Genomic DNA, 12,811 nt, shown 5'->3' with positions numbered 1-12,811 from the left:
CGTATGACAACGTTGCAGACCATCCTTCCTCTTCTACACGAAGAACAATGGATCGCATCATTAGATCTGAAGGATGCGTACTTTCATGTGGGCATCAGGGAGGCCCATCACAAATACTTGTGATTTACGTTGGGGACGTGTCTGTATCAATACAATGTCCTACCTTTCGGGTTGGTAACCGCCCCAAGAGTTTTCACGAAAGTGGTTGCAGTGGTAATAGCCCATCTATGAACACTGGGCCTGTCGATTTATCCTTATCTCAACGATTGGCTCTTGACATCAAAGACGGAAGTAGAGCTCCAAACCCATGTGACAATGGTGACGTCCCTACTGGGAGACCTTGGCATCCAGGTCAATTACAAGAAGTCCTTCCTAACCCCGTCCACCAGGCTCCAATATATCAGGGCACAACTGGACATGGTGGCGCAGATGGCCTTTCTGCCAGAAGGCCAAATTCAGCGGATGCAGGCTCTGTTGCTCGCTTTTCAGAGAACACCCTTGCAAAGGGCTCATCAAGTTCAGGTGTTGTTAGGTCTGATGGCTTCCTGCACATCAACGGTCCCATATGCACGTCTACGGATGAGGGTGTTACAGCAGTGGTTCCTGGGAGCTTACCACCCACGAACCGAGCCACAGAGCAAGCTGGTATTGCTCCCTTCCCGAGTTTTAAAGTCCTTACTCTGGTGGGGCGAGAGGAGGAACTTACTTCGCGGAATGCCTTTCAAGCTACCAGAGCCCTCCGTTACGGTGATGACAGATGCCTCAATGACAGGGTGGGGTGCCCACCTGGATCATCTAATGGCATAGGGCCTTTGGTCTCCTCCACAGACCCGCAGTCACATCAATTACCTGGAGCTTCTTGGAGCCTTCAAGGCATTACAGGCATTACAGGCCCACGTAGTGGGTCGGGTGGTCCTGCTTCAAATGAACAACACGACTGCCATTGCTTACATAAACAAGCAGGGCGGGACGGTGTCAAAGTCGCTCTGCAACCTCAGCTTACGGATCTGGGACTGGTGTGTTCCCCAGTCGATCCATCTCATCGCGATGCATATCAAGGGGTCCCTCAATTGCCTGGCGGACTCGCTCAGCAGGGAACTGCCGACAAGTGTCGTTCTGCCCCAACACGAGTGGGAATTGAACGCAAAAATCGTACAACAACTGTTCCGGTCTTGGGGATCAGCCCAAGTCGATCTTTTTGCTACAGGGGACAACAAGAAATGCGAAAGTTATTGCTCTCGCATGAGTGCCAGCTTTCTATCATGAGGTGACGCTTTTCAGTTCTGCTGGACGGGGGAGCTGTTTTACGCATTTCCACCAATACCCCTGTTAACCAAGGTGGTGGCCAAGATGCTTCAGGAGAACACCCAAGCGATTCTGATCACACTATGGTGTCCAAGACAACCTTGGTACACGCGACTACTCAGACTGTGCGGGGGGAACTACAGGAGACTTCCGTGGTGGCCAGACTTACTGACTCAACACCAAGGCCAGGTCTGTCACCCAGATCTATCCGTTCTGAATCTAACTGCATGGAGGATAGGTTACTGAAGAAAATTCTGTTGAATACTAGGAAGCTGTCTACAAGGCGTAGTTACAATGCTAAATGGCGTAGATTCTGTATTCATGCGGCCACTAGAGGATTCAGGCCTCGGCATGCCACTCTCAAGGATGTTCTTCTCTAACTTACCTCATGGAAGAATAAAGGCCTTCCGAACGTCTCCATTAAGGTACATATGTCTGCACTGTCTGTGAGACACGCAGGCTGGGACAGGACGACTTTGTTCTCCCATCCTAAGTGCAAGGCATTTTTGAAAGGTATCAACAACCTCTACCCGCTGGTGAGACCGCCAGCGGAGAAGTGGAGCTTGTCACTGGTACTGGCTACGCTCACGGAGGCTCCCTTTGAACCATTAGCAATGGCCTCTTTGAAGCTGATGACGTTAAAGACCCTCTTTCTGATAGCTGTCACCACTGCAAAACGGGTCAGTGAACTCCGGGCCCTACGGATTGATGAGCCCTACACAGTATTCTATCCGGAACGGGTTGTGATGCGCCTGGATCCGGAATTCAGGACAAAGGTTGTCTCCAGCTTTCAGCTAAACACTAACATTGTGCTGCCGACCTTCTTCAGAAATCTATCGGCACCACTGGAATGGTCCATGCATTCTCTAGATGTGCGAAGGGCCCTACTATACTACCTACAGGCGACAAGGCAGATACGGCGTACAACCAGTCTGTTTGTTTGCGAAAAGGTTAAACAGAGAGGCTTGTCTCCTAGCAGACAGAAACTCTCTTTCTGGATAGTGGAAATGATTAAGCTGGCGTACGACCTGGAAGGGGTGACTCCGCCATCTATGATCCGTGCTCATTCGACCAGAGCTTATGCTGCTTCAGCTGCACATCTGGCGGGCATAAGTCTCAGCGATATCTGCACTGCGGCTACCTGGGCATCTCACCAGACCTTTGTAAGCCACTATGCTGTGGACTTCCGTAATGCAGCACAGGCAAATTTTGGACGGGAGGTCCTAAAGAGGGTGCTGCAATAGTTTGTTGCGCCCGCCTCCAACGAGGTTGCTTGTGATTCACCCACTGTTATGAATGTCCAGGACCACTATCCAGATAAAAAGGTTGCTTACCTGTAACAGATGATCTGGTAGTGGTCCTGGACAGTCATAAGACCTGCCCGTCCGTCCCCGCTGCAACAACAACCAAAAAAAGGAATAAAGAGAAAAAGAGAACCAGGCTTACGGATACCTTGGGTTGTCGGCCATCAAGAAATTGAATATGAGGATGCCCAACCACCGCTAGATGGTGCTGGTCATGTGCAGTAGGCAGTTGCGGGTGTCTCAAGGAGCTATAGAATTCTTACCGAAGCTGGTCTGCGCAGGCGCAGAACCCCACTGTTATGACTGTCCAGGACCACTACCAGATCATCTGTTACAGGTAAGCAACCTGTTTTTTAATCTTTAGTCTTATTGTCATTGACAGAAGCCCCTTTTGAACTGCTGGAATCAGCAAGTTTAAGATTGGTCATGCTCAAAGCAGCATTCCTAATTGCAATCACCACGGCAAAGCGTGTGGGTGAGCTAATAGCTTTAACAACTGACAGCCATATACTCAGTTCTACCCTCATAAAGTAGTCATGTGATTGGATCCGGACTTCTGCCCTAAGGATACCAATATTGAGACAAAGATTGGCTCATTGTTTAGTTGTGTTGATTGTGCAAACTTACATGCAGCAGGGAATAAATCACCCATGCACAATAAGGGCATATTCAACTAGGGCCTCAGCGACACATTTGTCAGGAATACAGATGACAGATATCTGTGCAGCAGCAATATGGTCCTCGCAGCAACCACTTATAAAACATTCCATTGACTTGCGATTGGCAAAACAGGCAGGGTTTAGGAGAAGTGTGTTAAAGAGGTATTGCCATAAGCTTCATGTCTACTGTGCCCACCTCCATGAAAGAAGCTGGCTAATCACCCATTCATTATGAATGCAACGGATCACGATCCAGATAAACAGATTGCTTACCTGTAACTCTTGATCTGGTAGTGATCTGTTGTATTCATAAAATCCTCCCAGACCTTACTTGCTACAGTAACACATCCGCCCCCAACACCTTACCAGTAACAGGACAGATTTTTGGGAACAGGCAGTCTGCAAGAAACTGAGGAAATTGTGCCCTCAACTGCCATTTACAGTGAATGCACGGAGCACATGTGAGGCAGAGTTGGCGTCTCGAGGAGCTAGTTAGTCTACCTGCGAGGTCCCTGCGCAGGTGCAGAATTCAATCATTATGAATACAATGGATCACTACAAGATCAAGAGTTACAGGTAAGCAACCTGTTTTTCTGCAAGGAGTTTGATTCCTGGACCAAGGAAGTGAACATAGTTATTGAATAATTTGAATGTAATCGTTTGTTTTCCAGCTTTCTATATATATTAACATTTTTTTCTGAATTCTTTGTTTTTAAATGAAACATTTCATTTGTTTCATAAATGCCTTGCACACCTTATAACATTGCACTGTTCCATTTGCATTTGAATGATGAAAAACAATACAAATGTTAATCATATCAGTTATAATATGAGAACACATATCAGGCGGTATGTAAATATGATAGATAGATAGATAGATAGATAGATAGATAGATAGATAGATAGATAGAATATAATATTTTTATATAAATTTAGATACTGGAGGATGTGAAAAGGCAACTGAAAGGAGAAGAAGAATATTCCCCAATATTTGAAATAAATATATATCTGAGAATTCCTTTTGAAAAAGAACATTATGGAGAAAGTTATCAGGAGGATTGGATCCTAAATACCCCAATGGACACTTCAAAGGAAACTTTAGGCAAATATGAACATTTGAGAAATTCACTTCAAACTGACAGCAGAACCAAATGTAAAGAACAGTCGAAAGATGTTATTACACAAGAGTCACATACATCTAGCAGGGAAGAAAAGCATAAAGTTTTGGGTAAGATATAACATATCTATGGAAACAAAGCTACATCTTGAGATTGCTCAAGAACATATCCATAGCTCAAGTTCACACTAGATGCTTCACTGACTCTAGGATCTCAGTTTAGGTCAGTAACTGTTTTGGACCTCTGGTGTTAGTATTTTGTTAGGTTTGTGCTGTGACTGGAGTTATGTAAGGGCTAGATTGTCTAATGCAACCATGTTTCTTTTAAAACAGGCTTGATTAATTCTGTAAATAATCCCATGATGGCTTGAGCATAGCCCTAGAAAGTCGTCATATGGAATTGCTAGCCACCGTCCTTAACTTTAACATATCCCTCAGATTCCATTCGGGACTGACAAAATGTAATGCTGCTGAGTTTCCTAACCAAACAGGATCATGCTCACCTCTTCTCTTACTCTCAGATTTTCTTACGACAGCAGTCCCCATTTTGAATTTAAGCATCCATTTTCAACAAGTGGGACTATCACATAGAACAGAAGCTTGTATCTGAAAGTTACTGGCTTAGAAAAGCAGGGATCACACTCTTGCATTCAATAGAAAATTATTATTATTATTAATTATTTACACAGTCACACAGGTGTTATTGACTGGTTTGTTTTATCCAGACATCGAGTCCTTCCTAAGGACCTGGGATGGCTGGATTTTATTATCAGTGTTGTTGCTGTTGTTATAGATATCATCACAGAATATAGGCTGTTCCCAGTAAAGTTGCTTTCTGTAATTGGCTGACGGTGATTTCTGTGGCCCCTATGGTGTTGAGGTGCTCTTCAAGTTGTTTTGGAATTGCACCTAGGGTGCCAATTACCACTGGGATTATTTTGGTCTTTTTCTGCCACAGCCTTTCAATTTCAATTTGTAGATCTTTGTATTTGGTGATTTTTTTCTAATTCTTTTTCTTCTATTCTGCTATCCCCTGGTATTGCTATGTCGATTATTTTCACTTGTTTTTCTTTCTTCTCGACTACAGTTATATCTGGTGTATTGTTGTGTGGCAGATGTTTGTCTGTTTGTAGTCAGAAGTCCCATAATATTTTTGCATCTTCGTTTTCTACGACTTTTTCAATGTTATGGTCCCACCAATTTTTGGCTACAGGTAGCTTGTATTTTTTGCAGATGTTCCAGTGTATCATCCCTGCTACCTTGTCATGCCTTTGTTTGTAGTCAGTCTGTGGGATCTTTTTACAACAGCTGATTAGGTGGTCCACTGTTTCATCTGCTTCTTTACAAAGGCGGCACTTGCTGTTTGTAGTTGATTTTTTGACTTTTGCTCTTATTGCATTTGTTCTTAGTGCCTGTTCTTGTGCAGCCAGTATTAAACCCTCTGTTTCTTTCTTCAAGTTGCCATTCTTAAGCCATTGCCAGGTCTTGGTGATGTCTGATTTTCCACTTATATTGTGCAAATATTGACCATGCAGTGGCTTCTTTTTCCATTTTTCTGCTCAGTTCCTGACTTGTTCTTTCTTGTATGCCTGCTTTGTTTCATTGGTGTTGAATAGTTTCGCATTATTGACCATTTTAAGTGCATCTTCTTCACTGTCCTTGATATATTCTTCAAGGCTTCTTTTCTCCTCCTCTACTGTTTGATGGACTTGCAGCATTCCTCTTCCACCTGAGGTGCGAGGGAGGTATAGCCTATCTACATTAGGGATGTGCACGAACCAGTCCGGAGGCCATGTTGGAGGGAACTTCCATTGGGCAGTTCTATTCCTTCTGTTTTTTTAATTTTCCCTCTGTTCATTATTAACGCAGCACACATTAGCAAATTAGAGTGGATTCATGGTGTCTCATTGAAAATCTCATTTGCTATCATAGAATCTACACTCAGAATACCTCAGAAACAACCGAACCCTGTACCCCATGGGTTAGCAACCCATGGGGGTGGTTGGCACCCTATGTGCACTACACTACCACTCGCTCTGGGCCACCCCAGCACCCCCCAAGTGCACTTATGGGGTTGCTGAAAGCTCCTGTATACCTTATGAGGAAAAACCTTAAAGATGCGTAAACTTCAACAATTCACCAAAAATCAGCCCTCTGCCCAAATCCTTTGAAAAAATTCAGGTAGCTTCCTTGCCCCTACCCGGCACTACCACTAACCCCACACCACTCTAGGCCACCCCTTTCCCCCCCAACGTGAAGCGATACACCCTCCATTATACCTAATGGGGGGAAACCTTAAAGATGGGTAAACTTCAGAAATTCACCAAAAATCAGCCCTCTGCCCAATCACTCTGCAATTGGGGTGGTAGCCTCCACCCATTAGGCACTACCACCCCACTCCACTCTTTTGGCCCAGATCACACTTTCTGCCCCCGATCTGCCCCAAAGACACTAAAACTTCAAAAATTCACCAAAAATCAGCCCTTTGCCCAATCCCCCTCAAATTTGGGTGGTAGCCTCCACCCATTGGGCACTACCACCCCACCCCACTATTTTGCCCCTGGGACCCGGTTTTTAATCCAAATCAATTCGGATTTGGAATTGGATTAATTCGGATCCGAATCTAATCGGGGTGATTCGGATGGGCCATATTCAGATACAAAACAGAACAGGGGTGTTTCGGTTCGGATCTGAATTGAAACACCAAAAATCTGAATTGCACATCCCTCGTGGCTATTGGGCGTCCTCTCTTCAGTTTCTGACTGCCTTGGCGATCGGACCTTTGGATTTCTCGGCTCCTCTGTAGTAAAGTTATTCATATCTAGTTTTCTTCAGCGGCTTGATCTTGGACAGTACGACTACTCTTTGCTTTCCCCTTGGAAAAAAAAATACTGTTATCGGAACATCGGCTTGACCACAGAGCGGTAATTGGATGATGGCTTGTTTAACCATTTAAATTGGTGATAATGGCATTACTCGGTTTCACCTGGGACTGCTTGTGACTACTCTTTGAATTCCCCTTGCCTAATCCTGCCCATGAGTGTTAAAACAAGGGAAAAGATTACCTTTAAGAGGTGCGAGGGCTGCAAGGTCAAACTCCCCTCTACATACGGGCACCAACTCTGTTTCTTGTGCCTGGGGAAGGGCATATAGCGGTGGCATGTACCATTTGCTTGGGCTTCTCAAAACAGACTCTGAAAAACAGGACAGCATGCCTAAAAGTCACCTTAATGGAGAATACACTTTCCCCATCTCCACCGAGTACCTCCGCGAAGTCCGCTCCAGGAACTGTGCAACCGCAGTCAAAAACCCCAGTGTTGAAAGGGACGCCCTCGACCTCAGAGCATGAAGCTTGCTGTGGAAAGCCATCTGCACCACAGCAGAGCCCGAAACAGAAGAGTAAGCCACCTTCTGATGCTCCACCTTCCAAAAAGCGGCACCATAGTAATACATCGGAGACTACTCCATCCCCAATGGCCCTGCAACAGTCAAGGCCACAGCATTGGGCAGTCTCCTTGTCACTGGCGCCAACACTGTGGCAGTCCCCATCAACACCACGCTCTGTCTCAGCATCAAAGCCAACAGGTGACTCAAGGAAGCATCGCCACCGCAAAAAGCCTTCCTCGGTGCCGAAAACGCACTCGACATTAACATCAAGACAGTTGGGGGAAAATACACAAACAACTTCAATTTTGATGGCTTCCACATCGAAACCTATGAAAAGGATGGAAGAGCCTTTAAAAGAGTCACAGAGGGCTATGGCCAACATCGATGTCGACCAAGATGTCGACATCAACCAGAATGTTGATGCCGATATGCATGTCAACACCGAACAGACTTTGGAGAGCCTTGTTGAGGTGTTGGACCCGGATCCTGACGTGGTTCATCTTCTACATTCAGAGGAGACAACCCTATCGACTTTGTCATTCCGGGGCTTCCACTATACCGAAGACCCCCTTGGCATCATGCATCTGCCCCAATAAGACACCAAAACAAAAGCAAGGGCGATCACAGAAATACAACCAAGCAAAACAGAGGGGAGATAAAACCCAACCGTGACTAAGGCGAATGTGTATAAAGATTGTATATAGCAAACAAACAATAGAGATATATATTAATATACAATAGGCCAGTAGTAAGGTAATCTCTGATTTCTAGCACTGATAAAAAATTAATAATTACACCAAACATAACAATTCAAAATGGAACATGAATAATAATGTGTACAATGATAATCAAAGACATTCAAAATGAAACATGAATAATAACATGTACAATGATGATCAAAGACATCCAGAGGAGATATAACTGAACAGGGCAAAAATAGGGCTGTTGGATAAAGTAGGCAAGGCTCCATGTCGTTTGTGTAGGAGTGAAAGTTCCAGATTACAAAAAAACCCCAAACCGAGCGTAGCCTCAATGGAATGTAGATGTCATCAGTCACAGACTAAGCCCACTCATGCCCTTGTGGGAGAATGCAAGCTTCACATGTCGAGATATAACTGAACAGGGCAAAAATGGGGCTGCTGGATAAAGTGGGCAAGGCTCAGTATCATCTGTGCAGGAGTGAAAGTTCCAGGTTGCAAAAAAACCCAACCGAGCGTAGCCTCAATAAAACATGGGTGTCATCAATCACAGACTAAGCCCACTCATGCCCTTGTGGAAGAATGCAGACTTCACATGTCGAACGGCTCTTCCGGATATAAGCTGTTTCGCAGAGATAGCTTCACCAGCCTGTTCTATGTTAAACATAAATGCAGTCAGCCATGGGTAGGTCCCAACAACCAAAATGCTGCAGAGAAAATATCCTAATGCGAAAATACATACAAACCTCCTTAACATCATTGATATCAATACCTCACTCCTCAGGCTAAATAGAGCCTCTCAGTATTGTCCGGCATATGTGCTAGTAAAAGCTTCTCAAATTTATATCAGTCTAAAGAAGACTTCCCACAGCTGTATACAGCGTCATCAACATCACAGTCAGGCATGTGCGCAGGCAAATAAATGACTCAGCAGAAAATAAATTAGAACAAGTTAACAGATCATAAATTACCTAACAGGCATTAAAGACAAAGAGTCCACAGAACTAAACTAAAGGGAGCTGAGGGCATACTACATTAGTATTAGGGATGTGCAAAAAATTTCGAAACGAACAATTTCGGGTGATTCGGGGCCAAACCGAATCACCCCCGATGTCCCCCGATATTTTTCGGGCACGAGCCGAATCACCCGAATTTCGGGCATGAAAAATTCGGGTGATTTGGTTCACGGTTGATTTTTGGCGATTTTTTAAAGTTTTAGTGACTTTGGGGCAGTTCGGGGGCATAGCATGGGATCTGGGCAAAAGGAGTGGGGTGGGGTGGTAGTGCCTAATGGGTGCAGGCTACCACCCCAATTTCAGGGGGATTGGGCAAAGGGCTGATTTTTGGTAAATTTCTGAAAATTTCATGTCTTTGGGGCAGATTGGGGCATATTGGGGCAGAAAGTGGGGCCTGGGGCAGAATGGTGGGGTGGGGTGGTAGTGCCTAATGGGTGGAGCCTACCACCCCAATTTCAGGGGGTTTGGACAAAGGGCTGATTTTTTGAGAATTTTTGAAGTTTGGGTGTCTTTGGGGCAGATTGGGGGCAGAAAGTGGATCTGCCCCAAAGGAGTGGGGTGGGCTGGTAGATAGTGCCTAATGGGTGGAGGCTACCACCCATCCCCAATTTAAGAGTGATTGGGCAGAGGGGTGAATTATGGTGAATTTATTTGTATGAGGTTTGTCTTCATAAGGTGAAGTGTGCTAAATTGATTACTTCCTCATATTATTCATAGTAAAGGAAAGTGTGAAAAAGTGAAAGTGGGGTCATGAGAGTTGTTTAATTGAAAAATATCTCATTTGCTATGGTAGAATGGGAATTCACACCTCTGTGAATTCCCATTCTATCATAGCAAATGAGCTATTTTTCAAATAAACAACTCTCATGACCCCACTTTCACTTTTTCACACTCTCTATTACTATGAATAATATGAGGAAGTAATCAATTTAGCACACTTCACCTTATGAAGACAAACCTCATACAAATAAATTCACCATAATTCACCCCTCTGCCCAATCACTCTTAAATTGGGGATGGGTGGTAGCCTCCAGCCATTAGGCACTATCTACCAGCCCACCCCACTCCTTTGGGGCAGATCCACTTTCTGCCCCCAATCTGCCCCAAAGACACCCAAACTTCAAAAATTCTCAAAAAATCAGCCCTCTGCCCAATCCCCCTGAAATTGGGGTGGTAGCCTCCACCCATTAGGCACTACCACCCCACCCCACTATTTTGGGGCAGATCCACTTTCTGCCCCCAGACTGCCCCAAAGTCACTAAAACTTCAAAAATTCTCAAAAAATCAGCCCTTTGTCCAAACCCCCTGAAATTGGGGTGGTAGGCTCCACCCATTAGGCACTACCACCCCACCCCACCATTCTGCCCCAGGCCCCACTTTCTGCCCCAATATGCCCCAATCTGCCCCAAAGACATGAAATTTTCAGAAATTTACCAAAAATCAGCCCTTTGCCTAATCCCCCTGAAATTGGGGTGGTAGCCTGCACCCATTAGGCACTACCACCCCACCCCACTCCTTTTGCCCAGATCCCATGCTATGCCCCCGAACTGCCCCAAAGTCACTAAAACTTTAAAAATTCACCAAAAATCAGGATTTTGCCCAATCCCCCTGAAATTGGGGTGGTAGACTCTACCCATTGGGCACTACCACCCCACCCCAAAATCTTGCCCCTGGGCCCCTTTTTACCCCCCGAATCGATTTGGATTTGGATTCAGATTAAATCCGAATCTGAACCGAATCAAGGGTGATTCGGGTGACCCAGATTCGGGCACAAAACAGAACAGGGGTGATTCGGTTCGGGTCCGAGCCGAATCACCCGAAATCCCGAATTGCACACCCCTAATTAGTATCACAAAACCATCGATCCTGCCTAATTAAGCCAGATATAAAGACGTATGATAAAAGGGAGGAAAGGAGAAGGCAACCAAATAAAATGACTCAAAAGGAGGGGGGAGGCATGCAGCACCTCTCAGGAAACATCTATCTGGTTTTGCCCTGTTATCCACAGGATTTCCCTACCCTGAGTTTCTAGATTCCATATAAGGGATGCATGCCCTGTGAACATAATTGTATTGCCCTATGTCGATCAGCATCCACTACTTCAGTTCCCCTTCGGCTTTTGCTCTTGAGATTTCCTGAGAGGTGTTGCATGCCTTCCCCCTCACCCCTTTCCCACAGATGATGGAGGGACAATCCTGTTACGCTGTTACCCGAAGAATACTCGCTATACAAGGAATGGCAACTTCACAGACAGCACCATACTCATTCCATGACACAGGTTACACCAGAGTGGCAGCCTGAGACATAGCCTGTTAGAGACTTCTCTGTCCAGACGGTGATACTGCCACCACCGAGACCGACTGCTAGAATGGTGTTGTTCGCACAATTACCGTCTGCTCCTTTACGCGCAACCACACAGACAACTCAGACCTCAACTAGAAGACAGGACAATAATACTGTGCCTGCCTTTGGAGACGATTCGACTCAATAACAGATTCTCAGACTACCGTTCACCCTCCAACAGACTACTTGGATTCCTTGGATGAGGACAGTTATGCCTCATATTCCACCAAAGAAGGCTCAGAGACACATCTGCCAGAACCTAACCAGGAAGTATCTGTGCCTCCATCGATCTCCCCGACGGAGGAGATGAAGTCATACCATCAGCATATTGCTGAAATGGCAGAGGTTTTAGTCCTGGACTTGAAACAGAAAACCTCGGACCTAGACAATCCTGTCTATAATTTTATGAAAAAGACACCTGGACTCCTACCTGTATACCTCCCCATGATGCCGGCCATCACTAAGGTCGCAAAGTCTGCCTGGGAGGTCATGCAGACTTCTGCCCCAACCTCTAAAAAGTTGGAGACCCTATACAGGATCCAGGAGGAGGAGAATGAATATTTGCACAAACACCTTGTGCCAAATTCCCTCGTTATCGATTGCACCTCTACATCCAGAGTGGGACGACGTCACACTATGCTGTCTGATAAGGAGGGCCGAAAATTGGATGTCCTCGGCAGGAGGACATACTCCACAACCTGCCTGTCGATCAAAATAGTAAACTATACAGCGTGCCTCTTGAAATTTACACACTAGAAGCTATTTGAGGAACGGGCTATGCTCACTCCTGCAGAGTTCCAGCGTAAGTTTGAGAGCACCTTTTGGTGAACAACTACAGCTACATGGCAACAGCTGGCCAATACAAAGCACTTGGCTGAGTCAGAGTCAAGAACGCTAGCATCTACGATCATGCTCTGCAGGCATGCTTGGCTAAGGGTGACTTCCTTACAACAGGAGATGCGCGACCGCATTGAGGCTCTGA

General features: G+C 45.5%; 1 protein-coding gene across 14 annotated transcripts in view; it reads left to right on the top strand.

Annotated features, from left to right (window-relative positions):
- DNAH14 (dynein axonemal heavy chain 14) overlaps window positions 1-12,811 on the top strand; it is a 477,343-nt gene that overhangs the window by 95,897 nt on the left and 368,635 nt on the right. For 13 of the 14 annotated variants that reach the window (XM_053307834.1, XM_053307849.1, XM_053307840.1 and 10 more), the window contains one exon: window positions 4,205-4,496. The exons of the other annotated variant lie outside the window; for it this stretch is intronic. In XM_053307834.1, the coding sequence (XP_053163809.1) occupies window positions 4,205-4,496 (292 nt within the window). The remainder of the gene's footprint in view (window positions 1-4,204; window positions 4,497-12,811) is intronic. 14 annotated transcript variants of the gene reach the window in all.

This window comes from Hemicordylus capensis, chromosome 1, assembly GCF_027244095.1.
Source record: "Hemicordylus capensis ecotype Gifberg chromosome 1, rHemCap1.1.pri, whole genome shotgun sequence".
NCBI lineage: Eukaryota > Metazoa > Chordata > Lepidosauria > Squamata > Cordylidae > Hemicordylus > Hemicordylus capensis.
The sequence above is the reverse complement of the archived record's forward strand: the minus strand, read 5'-3'. Positions and strand labels throughout refer to the sequence as shown.